Source organism: Chanodichthys erythropterus, chromosome 12 (assembly GCF_024489055.1).
Source record: "Chanodichthys erythropterus isolate Z2021 chromosome 12, ASM2448905v1, whole genome shotgun sequence".
Taxonomy (NCBI): Eukaryota; Metazoa; Chordata; class Actinopteri; order Cypriniformes; family Xenocyprididae; genus Chanodichthys; species Chanodichthys erythropterus.
In genome coordinates, this window is record NC_090232.1 from 19,429,079 (window position 1) to 19,442,508 (window position 13,430).

Here is a 13,430-nt window from a genome sequence, read left to right on the forward strand (position 1 = left end):
TTGACATTTTGTCTTGCCAGTGTGACTTGATTTGGAGCATTTTTCCATGGCTTCAGCTCTGATGTCGCTGGAAGACTTTTAAAAGCTCACATTCTTGTTTACACAGGACAGAGAAGACAAAGGAGCTCAGAGGAGCAAATCATATTAGCGTTTGGACATAACAGAGGCAGGCAGGGTTTGAGAATGAGCAGAACATGAGCACACACACAGATGTCTGATCCATTTGGACTCCAGGGTCAGGAAGTTGGAGGACTTTTCTTTTGCGTTCCAGATTCTTCTGCAGTTCCTCTTTTTTTTCTTTCTCTCATGAAACAATCATATACAATTCTTTATATGGACACTATTGGCCCTGTGAACTCTGTTAAAACACTTTCACACTCTCACTAGTTTATTTCATTTATCTGCTAACAAAGTCCAGCAGTGGACACATGCATCACAGGAGGATTCTATCATTTTTTCTGAGAGTCATGAACATTTCCAACATAGTGTCATTTATTGTGTTTAATGACATTCTGTGATGTAAATAACTGTGAGGAAATTAGTTTCAACATTTTGGGAATAAAACAACTGACTCATTTGTCATGTTAAGTCTTTATGTATCCTAAATACACACACACAGGTTTGTTTTGCTATTTTAGTGAGGACATTCCATAGGCATAATGGTTTTTATAATGTACAAACTGTACATTCTTTCCCCCTACACTACCCCTACCCCTAAACCTACCCATCACACAAAATATTGTTTAGTATGTTTTTAAAGCTATATTAAATATGAGGACTTGTGAAATGTCGTCATAAAACATGTTTACGTCGTAATACCAGCGTAATACCCATGTCGTTATACAAATTTGTGTCCTCATAAATCACAAAAATGCACGCACATGCACACACACACACACACACACACAAACTATTGTCAGTTTTTAAAAAGCTTGATTGGAAATGGCGCACTAAAAATGTTTATGTTCACCATATTATAATAGTTTTCTTCACATGTCACATGTTCACGTCACATGTCAAGCATACTTCATCAGTGACAATTTTACATGTTCGATAAACAAGTACTCTATCAAATTTATTATTGGCAAAAATATTGGTTATGATAGAAATTAGGGATGCACCGATACCATTTTTTAAAGGTGCTCTAAGCTATGTCACGCATTTTTAGGCCAAAACATTTTTTGTCACATACAGCAAACATCTCAAATGATAATTGAACTGGTTTCTGTTCCACTTTTCTCATATTAGATCCAAACAATCTGTTGGTCAGTGTGTGTTTGTATATATGAAACAGTTTCTGTCAATATGTGTGTGTATGAATACTGTGTACATGTGTAAACATGGGTGCATGTTTGTGTTTGTGTGTTGGCTTTACCTCTGTTGAGAGTCGCTGAGCTGTTCATATCAGCGGTGATGAAAGATGACTCCGACTGCTTTCTGACAGTGTCATTCCACATCCTACGGATACGACTCTGACAACAGAGGGGGACGTTTTTTAATTTCTGAACAAAGACATTGTGCTATGTATCAGTAATTATGTAATGCAGCTCACTTATTTTACATATTGTATCTTATATCATACATATTACAGACATCCTATTACTGAGGTTTGTTTTGTTTCATTTTGTCAACAGTTATCGGCACTGAGCATTGTTAATTGGAATACGGTATTGAAAACCTGATTATATTTACGAACAATAAGGTGAGCAGAATGCTGAGTGCACCATTTAAAATAAGGCTGAATGTGAAATTGGGTCATGTGGGACTGTATTCACATATGAATAAGAAAACGCCAGAGCTAAAGTGCTTTCTGTGCAAAGAAATAACAAACCGATGACTGCATTGACCACTGACAGCTTCAACAATCACTGGCCAAGAAAAATCACTTGAGATGGTTTTGAAGGATCCCCTGCAGGTGTGTGTTCGGTGTGTGCATGATACCTGTGAGTTAGTGGAATAGCGTCCAGGTGTGCGGGCCGTACTGGTCTTTGTTGAAGAAGTGGAGATGGTTGATTCCACACTCTTCCCACTGCAGCAGTGTGTGCGGAGACAACGGCCATATTCCTTACGTACCTGCAAAAACACACACATACACAGTTTGGTTAACCAAGGTTTTGGGGAAGTAAGAAATGCTTTAGTTAACAATTCAATTAAATTGAACTGAATTAAATCGTAATTTAATTTTGTACAAATATATATAATAAATATATAAAAATGAGTGCTGTCAAATTGATTAATTGCGATTAATTGCATCTAACATATATAAATATATGCCATATACGAAGTGTCTATTTACACTAAGTGAAAATAGCATCCCTTGTTGGCAAACCCTATTTACACAAGCTCCGCCCACTAATGCCTGGTTGGGGCACTTAAAAGACATGTGGAATTCAGCATCTTCAGTGGAGCAACAGTAGCGAGTAAGGCCCACAGACCTGGCTTTTAACGTGATCGACGCGGGTTCGAATCTGCCTTTTGCAGAGCTCGCATTTTATTTTCAATAAAAATGAAAATAATGTTCTAAAACTGGAAATAAACTGCAAACGAGTGTTTTTATAATATTATAAGTGTTTATTGGGTAAAGTTAGGGGAAGGTGTAGGGAGGGTTTTTATTCTCCCAATAAGGTAGAATCCATTTAATAATTTAAATAAATATAATCATTTACACTCTTATCCTATTCTGTTAATGTACAAAAATACTGAGGTGCAAATAGTATCTTCCAATATAAAGTAGCCTATAGATATAATACTATTTAGAATTACTATTTAGCATAACTATAGAATTACTATTTACTCTAATTGACCCTTTGCCGGGAGTTTGATTGACAAGTGATCTAACCAATCATAACGCCGAATCCGCCATTTTGTTTGACAAAGCAGTCAGGAGTTAGAAGATTAACCTCGGTGGACCTGAACTTAAAAAATGGTGTGTATTTACGTCTTTCCGCGTTTGAAACAACATTCCTTCTCATGTTCATTCATGTTTATTTGATGCTATAAATTAACTACTAGGAGGAGATGATCGGTTCACGAGCCACTTGAGCTGAGGCGCTACAGCAATCTGTCACGACACATTAAAGAGCCACAAAACGTTTTTTATTGTTTGAATTTCTTTAAAAAAATTACACAATTTGAAAGCTGGGACTTTGTTTAATATCATAAGTAACCTGCTCTGTCTTGTCTGTCAACGTGTTGTCAGCGTCCTCTTTGCTCCGCGATTTATTTTACACTGTATGTGGCGTGACAGGGCCATGGCTTGTCAGACAAAGCAACAGTAACTAAGGGGGGCGGGTCTTTGCGAAGGGTCAATTGCATAGTACTGATACTTTTACATGCTGTAAATGGAATCTATCGCTATTTTCACCTAGTGTAAATAGCATATTGCAAAGAAAATGCTGCTATTGTCACTTAGTGTAAATAGAATATATTGCTATTTCCAATTAGTGCAAATAGCATCTACAGCTATTTTCACTTAGTGTAAATAGCATATATCACTAAGAAAATATGCTGTTTTCACTTAGTGTAAATAGCATCTATCGCTATTTGCACTTAATGTAAATAGCATCTATTGCAAATAGCCGCTGCAATATATAAATACATATACACATACAAAAATGCAAATGCAGTTCATACATACAATGGCTTGAATACTTCTCTTCTATGATAAGCATGTTTTTAATTTATGAATTAAATTGTATTTTTTGGTTGTAAAATGTTATGTGGTACGACTCCCTAAAACACATTGATATTTATGGATTAATAATTTGTGATATTTGCACCTTTTTATAAACTTTTTATAAAATGAATGATTAAAACAAACAATTTTAAGCCAATTTTAACACAAAGCTTTAATTAATACCTTTATTTGGTAGATTATCTCAGCAAATATTGGTGTATGTGATTAATTTTGATTTGATTAATTAGTCAGCATTTCTTGTAATTAGATTACATTTTTCATCGATAGGCTATTCCCTGTGTCCTTGTGTTAAAGAGTTCACTCAGTTTATCTCAGTTCCAGCAGATTACAGTGTATCTTTGCAAGCGCATTTGAGTGTAATGTCTGTGCTTGTGAACAGGAAAGTGAACTTTCGTGTACATGGCATGAACCTTCATTTCATTTACATGACTTCAATAGTTAGCATGCTGGACGACCTTCCTAACGCTGTAATCTTAATCAGGAAAAACACACATACATTCAACATCACGACCTTTACCTCAATTCTCAAACAACAAGGACCAAAACTTGTATTGCGCCATCCAAAAATCTAGGCATAATAACAATAATGACCAATATCAGTACAAAATTCCCCATTGTATCAGCAATAATACAGCTATAATTGCTTTTTAATGTTGTTAACATGGACGCTGTGTTATTGTTTGCGCAGCTGTTGAAAGAAAACTCTCTAAGATCGGCCAAATAAAATCCAATGGTTTTATTCCTCTGTCTCAATGGATGACTGAACACCCAACTCCTCAAAGACCTCAACCAAACAGGACTTTAAATCACTGCTCCACAAAACCCAAATAAGCCTAGATCAGTCCCTCGTCTTGTAAAAACAGCTTCTTCTGGGTGTTTGAGAGAATATATGCTGCGTTAAGAAGATCCATTAGGTAGAGAGTCCAATATATTAGTTAAAAAAAATGTTATGAAATCATCCACTTTAGGTTTAGAAGTTGCCTCCACGCACATCTATTTAATGTGAAAGAAACATGATAAATTGACAATTCAGCTTCAAGGCCGGCCAGTGGAATACATAATCAAATTCTACAACAGTCTAATCATTCTGTCTGTCAATACATAGTAAAATTTACACATATGCATATTATTTTTCTCTAATCGATATCTGTTTCCTTGTACAGCTAAAATGCACTGGTGGAATGTGGATATGAGCATTTTCATGCTAAATGACTCTGGAAGCAATCCACCAGTCGGCCATCAGATAATTAAAAGGTTTAAAATCTATCATGAGCTAAATAAATCTGATGAGCTGAGGGTCTCTAATTGAGCATGCATGTGACAGAAGGGTTGATTAATGAGATCATTACTAATGAGAGGCCAGTAAACCCTCAGTAAAATGCCCAGGAAAGAGGTCAATTGAGCCTCAGTACGAGTGTGTGCACGTGATTGCAATACTGCAGATGTTTGCATAACATATATGAAGGATTCTTCAAGTTAGGGAAACTTTTTTGTCAGCTAGGATTATTTGAATGAAAAAGAAAATGCTTTAAGAACAATCATTCTACTTTCAGAAATGAGAATAAATTAGAATAACAATTATATTTATTCTACATTTATTAAGAAAATCAAGGAAATTCTACTTCCATTATTCCAAGAACATTTCTATAACTTTTTATATACACTACAGTTCAAATGTTTGGGGTCAGTAAGATTTTTATATATATATATATATATATGTTTTTGAAAGAAGTTTGTATTTGATCAGAACACAGTAAAAATAATAATATTGTGCAATATTGTTACAATTTAAAATAACTCTTTTTCTCTATTTTAATATATTTTAAAAATTAATTTATTACTATGATGACAAAGCTGAATTTTCAGCATCATTACTCCAGTCTTCAGTGTCACATGAAATTCCTTCAGAAATCATTCTAAAATGATGATAATGTATTGATAATATTATTATCAATGATGAAAACAGTTGTTCTGGTCAGTATCTTTGCGGAAACTGTGACACTTCTTTTTCAAGATTCTTGGATGAATAGAATGTTCAACAGAATTTTTTAAAGGTGCCCTAGAATGTGTTTTCAAAAGATGTAACATAAGTGTAAGGTGTCCCCTGAATGTGTCTTTGAAGTTTCAGCTCAAAATACCCCATAGTTTTTTTTAATTCATTTTTTTAACTGCCTATTTTGGGGCATCATTAAATATGCGCCGAATCAGGCTGCTGCCCCTTTAAATTCTCGCGCTCCCCGCCCCCGAGCTCGCGACTGCCTTAAACAGCATAAGCAAAGTTCACACAGCTTATATAACCCTCAAAATGGATCTTTACAAAGTGTTCGTCATGCAGCATGTCTAATTGCGTAAGTATTGTATTTATTTGGATGTTTACATTTGATTCTGAATGAGTTTGAGGCTATGCTCCGTGGCTAACGGCTAATGCTACACTGTTGGAGAGATTTATAAAGAATGAAGCTGTGTTTATGAATTATGCAGACTGCAAGTGTTTAAAAAATGAAAATCACGACAGTCTTGTCTCTGTGAATGCAGTAAGAAACGATGGTAACTTTAACCACATTTAATAGTACATTAGCAACATGCTAACGAAACATTTAGAAAGACAATTTACAAATATCACTAAAAATATCATGTTATCATGGATCATGTCAGTTATTATCGCTCCATCTGCCATTTTTCGCTGTTGTCTTTGCTTGCTTACCTAGTCTGATGATTCAGCTGTGCACAGATCCAGACGTTAATACTGGCTGCCCTTGTCTAATGCCTTGAATATGAACTGGCATATGCAAATATTGGGGGCGTACATATTAATGATCCCGACTGTTACATAACAGTCGGTGTTATGTTGAGATTCGCCTGTTCTTCAGAGGTCTTTTGCACAAATCAAATTTACATAAGAAGGAGGAAACAATGGTGTTTTAGACTCACTGTATGTCATTTCCATGTACTGAACTCTTGTTATTCAACTGTGCCAAGGTAAATTCAATTTTTAATTCAAGGGCACCTTTTAACATCCTTTTTTACATCCTGATCCAAGAGCAGCTTAACCTTTTTTAGGTTTCATTAATAAACCTGTTAGTATTTAAAAATTAAGAAACAATCAATAAATGTTTTGTAAGTTGAAACTTATTCACTGCTAGCAAACTTGCTTTTTCTCTAAAACTTGAAAAATGGCATTACCATCACAAACAATATCAAAAATCCACTCCATCAATCCAAGGTTGCTCAAGGCCATGATCTGATGTGATAAATGCTTAAATGCATATGAAACAGCTTAAAAAAGGTTCATTTTTCAAGCTCTCAAGTAGTCAAAAGTGTCACTAATTGAAGAATCACCCTTATGTGTATGTGTGTTTGTGTGTGAGTCACCTTCTTCTGTAGGATGCAGTGAAATATGAAGATGAACATTCCCTGCAGCGAGTTAAAGATGGTGAAGAGGTAGGCCATGATGACTGTACTCTCATTGATATACATCAGTCCAAACGCCCAGGTCAACCCCAGCAGACATAGCAGAGCTATGGCACCTATAACCCAGGACCTAAGAGAGAGAGAGATAGAGAAAGATAAATGAAACAGATAAAGCGCATAACTCTCACTCAAACACACTCAACACTCACTTCCATGTATGACCTAAGCCAGTTTATATTATCTAAGTTTATTAAAATGTTATGTTATTAGTCTACATCTATTTCCTAAGTTCAACAATAGTAGGATCCGAATATAAACCATCTTGGAGAAAGGCATTATTTTACAGCAGTCAAATGTCAAGCTGGCTCCAGCCATAATGTCTACTAGTCTGTACTTAGCACTGAGCCTCACACTCATTTAGTGATGTCATTTACTCTTTGGGGTCATTCACACACACACACACACACACACACACACACACACACACACACACTTAGACTCGCACATAATCAGCTTGCAACCCATTTATACTGTGAACTGAGCTAATGTGACAGGCTAATGTTTGGCACTGAAACAAGATCATTAGAAAGTATGAGAGAAAGAGAGAGAGAGAAAGAGACATACAGACAGAGAGACGGGGAAACTTTTGAGAAGATATACTGAGAGACAGTAAATATGAATTATTGTTTCCATCAGAGACAATAATAATAAAAAAATAATGGCAGATCAAGATGGAAAGACAGACAGACAGAAATATTGATTTTGAACCAACTCGGGACTGATGCAGAAAGAGAACACGCACTCATGAAGAATTATAATTACATTGTTCATTTCAAAGAGCCATGTTGCAGAATTGATGAATCACTTAAATCATTTTAACATTCAGAGAATCAATCAAACAGTGGAGGAACTACACAGCTAAACACTCCAATCAGAATGCATGATTCGAAGAACTGGCACTCTGATTGGCTGGAGACCCTTACCAGTGTCTATCCATAACAAGCCATGCCTCAACAGAATGCTGAAATGTAAAACAGAAAAAAAGGATGGAAAAGGAAACAACAAAGAAAAAAAGACAGATGAGGCCGATGAATGATTCATAAACATCATAAATAAAACAAAACAAACTCAACAGATGGAAAACACAAACAAATAAAATGAAAATTTCTTATGATGAGGATGAGGATGATGAAATATGGTTGAATTTTCTCAGTCAACACAACTGTCTGCCAGTAAGTTTAGGAGCCCCTGCACCTTTTGACAAAGTGAGAACTGCGATGATGGGTGGGGTTAAGCTTTCAGAAGCCAATCACCTCACTGGATTCAAGATAATCTATTCTATGCTCACCAACTTCAGGACTTTGGATGGAATTTGTGCTGAGGCTATACATTTTTGACTGGGCCAGACTTTCTAACTTTTACTTTAGATACAGATAGAATTTATTAAATCAGCCATCTTATGCTTGCAGAGCCATTTGTCTCTGCTCATTAAAACAAGTCTTATTTCTGTTACTGATTTGGTGACAAAGAGACTAATAGTGCTGAGGTTAGGGTTAGATAATGACACTAGGACTTTGTAACTATGTTGTGAAGATAGATCATAAGATGTATGCAGTATAATATTTATGATGAGTACACGGTTGTCATAGATACAAATTCCTATATATATATATATATATATATATATATATATATATACATACACTAACACACTACCATTCAAACTTCTGGGTCAATAAAGCACCAAATAGAATATTATAATGATTTCTGAAGGATCATGTGAAACTCAAGCCTGGAGTTATGGCTGCTGAAATTCAGCTTTGCCATCAGAAGAATAAATTACATTTTTATATTTTTCAATATATTCAAATAAAAAAGCAGTTATTTTAAATTGTAATAATATTTCACAATATTACTGTTTTTACAGCTTACCAACCTATAGTTTTGTTCAGTGTTTTTCTATATGCTTGTTTTGGTTTTGGCAAACATGGTTAAATCAAAGACACATTAACACATAATTGTCCATAAATATCTGACCGTTAATTAGAGGTGTTTAAATTTTTTTTATTATCTAATGTACTGACATACATTTTTAAGTGTGGTTTAAGTATACAAAATAATTTTGGTGGCACTGTAGCTGTTATAATAAAGATTTGTAAACATGGTAAACAGTTTTGTTTAACTTGAAGTTAATATTTAGTAACTATTTCAGACACAATACTGGAAGTTACTTTGTCTATTTTTGCTCCTCCAATAAAACTAGTTTCAAAGTAGCTAAAGCAGTATAAAACTAAGTAGCAAAAAAAGGAAAAACAAAACTAATAAAAATGACAGAAGCACATAACAAAATGACTAAAACAAATGAAAATGAAAACTGAAAATACCAAAATAAAAGCTAATTAAGAATAAAATATCTAAATAAAATAAATACTATAATAGTATTTATAAAATGGTTAGTTCATATCCTTGATTCTGATTGGTCAATAGCTGTATTTTATTCACAATAAAACACGGCTATGACCGCTTCACCCAACAGTTCTATGTATCACTACACAACACCATTAACAACCACTCTAAGCAACGTAAACTGTTTGTTCTCAATTGATATTGTTCATTGACGCTTACTGTATTATGTAGAAGAGTATTCTGAAAAAGAGATTGAGTGAGCGAGTTTATTACCTGCATTGAGATTTAGCATTTTCCTTCAAGTCAGTCCTATGTTCATAATAATGAAAATCTGTTTAAATGTCTGATGTATTATCTTGTCCTTTTAACAGTTAAGGGGTTTTCCCGTGACTGACAGCGCAAAGCAGTTGCGTCTTGTTCCGTGTTCACAATAATTCAGTCTTTTTAAATGTAAAAGTCTTTGCTACTGACTGACACACTCATAAAGACAGTCTTTGCCGCCATCTAATGGTGTAATAATGTCAATTCTGTTGCTGTTCATGGTCAGGGGCTATTTTTTTTCGGCGGAAGGAAAGCTTTTATTGAAAGTTTACTTCATGTTAGTTGCATTAATACATATTTTTGTCTTTAATATTTGTATTGTGTGGTAACCGTTTTATAAAAGCAATAAGGCACTCGAGGCTAGTGCTGTATCGTGAATAAGTCACAGCTGAAGGTGTTGCAGACACTCTGCTTCACGTCGTGCCTAACAACGCCCTTCAGCCGTGACTTATTCACGATACAGTACAGCCTCTCATACCCTATTGCTTACTTAATACTAAAAGAACACTGTTTTGCTCATGAATAAATCTGTTGTTTTAGCCATTTGGTCAAGTAAATGATTCAATAACTCACTCAAAAAGACAGTAGGTGTGTTCGCAGACCAATCAGTGTATGACATCAAAGTACCGCGAGAGCAATTCGAAAGCATATGGAGTCATCTGCTCTCTAATTGCTCTTACGGTACTTTGATGTCATTCACCAGTCGGTCTGCGTCAAACACACCTTGTTTCTTGTTTCGTACCTGAATGAATCAATGTTTTGAATAAATGTTTTGTGTGAATGAGTCAATGACTCACTTATAAAGAAGTCACTTGCTGCCACCTACTGGCTATCAATGTAACCTACAGAAAGAGTCACTGAAAATCCCTACCACTAAGGCAAAAACTGACATTTCGGAACGTCCCAGTGCTCTTGTACTATGTATCAACAGCAGCTTGTCCAATCAAATAAGAGTACTGTAACTGTTGTATAACATGAATATATCTGTTCAAAACTACAGCAGAAATTCTGCATTTGGGTCACAGATTTGAACACTGACTCCTCTGCCTGTGTTCTGAACATCAAAAAGAATAGTCAATTACTGGAATATGCTAACTAACCTAGATTCAGCATGTACTGTCTGCCAATGGGCTGCAGTGTATAGATGAGCCATACTACACACTGTGCATTGCACACTTTCTGATCCCCCACATTACTGGCTGGCTGTGTTTCAATACACCCTAATATGCCAACCCCTTGTGTCCTAGCACTCTTAAAGATGATGCTGACTTAATCTGAATAAATAGCACAGGGAATGTGATTTATGAAGTTTTTTTTTTTATTTAATCATAACTGATTCGGTCCCAGGAGAACTCAAACATCAAGGAGAAAGAGACAGATAAAGACACTTTAAACTGTGTCTATCTTTAGATAAGCAGTAGAACATTCTTCTCATTTAAACACCTCTAAGGAGCAGTTTGAAATTAAAGGACAATTGTGTGTTTAGTGAAAATGAAGACAGTTGCAGTGCAAGCAGGAAAAGCAATAAAGTACACATACACACACACATTGAAACACAAAATAAATAACTTACTTGATGTTGTCCAGGCAACCGGAGTCAGGCTTGAGAATCGCTGTATGGTGAAACATCTTATAAAGTGCAATGCCCAGGAAAATAACATTTAGCTGCAACACAAAATCATAAAATGCATAAAACAATGCAATAACTGTTTAAAAGAACTATAAAAAAAGACTCTCACATTATTAACCAATTAATTTCCATGGCTTTGCCATCCTTATGAGGCATATTTTCATTTGTATGTCAGGAATTAATATTTTGAACAAACAGATTTAAATGTATAAAACAAAGCAGAATGGCTCAATAGAGGATTCACATTTCTAGCCCCTCATTTTCATGCCTTTTCTATGCCTGGAAGTCATTATGGGAACTACTTTTGCACCAAAATTATCTTTCTTGGCCAAAACATAATAATTGGCCTAAATAAATAACAATGATTAAACAAACTGATAACAGTACGGAACAGAATTTATGCATGTGTCAGTGTTGATGAATGTGATATTGCCTATACCTATATATATATTTTATTTGGTTTTGTCCGCGTACATCTCATCATGTGTCAAAGTGGCTACTTATCTCGTCAACTGTAAATGTGAGAGTTTTATGGCAAAATATCAGTAGCTGATGTTTATATGACAGGTAAATATGATTCTTCTCCATGTCAAACATTTGATTATCTAATTTTTTTAAAGTAGTGTTTCAGCCAAGATTTCAACTTATTTTCTCATGAAATTTCAGTGCATGCCTAACGGGAATACTGTTGAGAATGTTGGGTTTTCATGTTTTATGGGGCCTTTCCATAGACATAATGATTTTTATACTGTGAATCTGTATATTTTATTCCCTAACACCTACTCCTAAACATTGTTTAGTATGTTTTTAAAGCTATTTTAAATATGAGAACTCATGAATTGTCCTCATATTTCATGTTTACGTCATAATACCAGTGTAATACCCATGTCATTATACAAATTTGTGTCCTCATAAATCACAAAAACGCGTGCACAAACACACACACATACCTCTTTCTCTATATATAGCAGTGGGGTTGCTCAGCTTGTCTTGTAGGGTGACTGTGACTTTCCCGTAATTGGGAAAATGCCCTCGACAGACCATTATCTGAACCCCCCGTGTGGGTGTGTGTGTGTGTGCGCCAGTGTGGAATTGGCTTTGCTCTATCATTCTCTAAACCCCCAGTGTGTGTGTTTGTGTGTGTTAAACTCACCATGATGATTAGAGTTGCAGGCCCAATGAAACTCCAGATAAAGTAAGTATCTAACCTGAGCCAGCACCTACACAGAAAAAGAGAGCAAGAGAGAGATTTTCAAATGAAATTGATCTCCAACCCTTTCCAATTAAGATCAAAGCAGGTTTACATTGCAGGAAGAAATGCTCATATGTAATGTTCCGATGTTTGGTTGATCATCGCATTTAGAAAGGGCTCATTGCCCATGGAACGGTCGGAACCTCAAGGGGTGATTGACAACCCAAAGCTGAATTATTAAACTCTTCATCTCTGCTATACTGAAATCACCTCTAAAGCCCAGCAGGAGTGGAAGCATCACTGTTTGAGTGTGTGTGTGTGTGTGTGTATGTGTGTGTGTGTTCCAGACCACCAATTCAGACATGCTCCCTCTTTTAAAGAACAGATACCATATGCTAGAGAATGCAGAAACCAAATAGGATTATAAATATTTTAGGAATTTCAATTCATGTACGCTGGGATTAGGCCACGCAGACATGCTCTTTGTGCTATATTTTAGCTCTTACCAGCCTGGCACTGATTTCACCAACCATCTGCCATGACAACACCTTAATTTATGCTCCTCTCCAACATTGGGGACATGGTCTTTATGCTTTATATGGAGGCGTAGGAATAATTTGAAGTGCGCAGGACACATTAAGGCTCGAAAAGCAATGATCATCTGCCAACAAGTCAGGGGACGAATGCTCTGAAAGTGGCATGGCCACGTTTCCCCTGCATAAAGATCCCTACTCCCCTGTTTAGATCTCCACTGTTGGCTCAGGTTAACAGGA

General features: G+C 35.6%; 1 protein-coding gene across 3 annotated transcripts in view; it reads right to left on the bottom strand.

The window, feature by feature from the left end:
* Positions 1–13,430, bottom strand: part of adgrl3.1 (adhesion G protein-coupled receptor L3.1) — a 136,591-nt gene that overhangs the window by 6,057 nt on the left and 117,104 nt on the right. For all 3 annotated transcript variants that reach the window (XM_067402990.1, XM_067402989.1, XM_067402988.1), the window contains exons 17-21: positions 12,619–12,685; positions 11,409–11,500; positions 7,070–7,238; positions 1,942–2,073; positions 1,376–1,472 (exon numbers count right to left, since the gene is read on the bottom strand). In XM_067402990.1, coding sequence (XP_067259091.1) covers positions 1,376–1,472; positions 1,942–2,073; positions 7,070–7,238; positions 11,409–11,500; positions 12,619–12,685 — 557 coding nt within the window. The remainder of the gene's footprint in view (positions 1–1,375; positions 1,473–1,941; positions 2,074–7,069; positions 7,239–11,408; positions 11,501–12,618; positions 12,686–13,430) is intronic.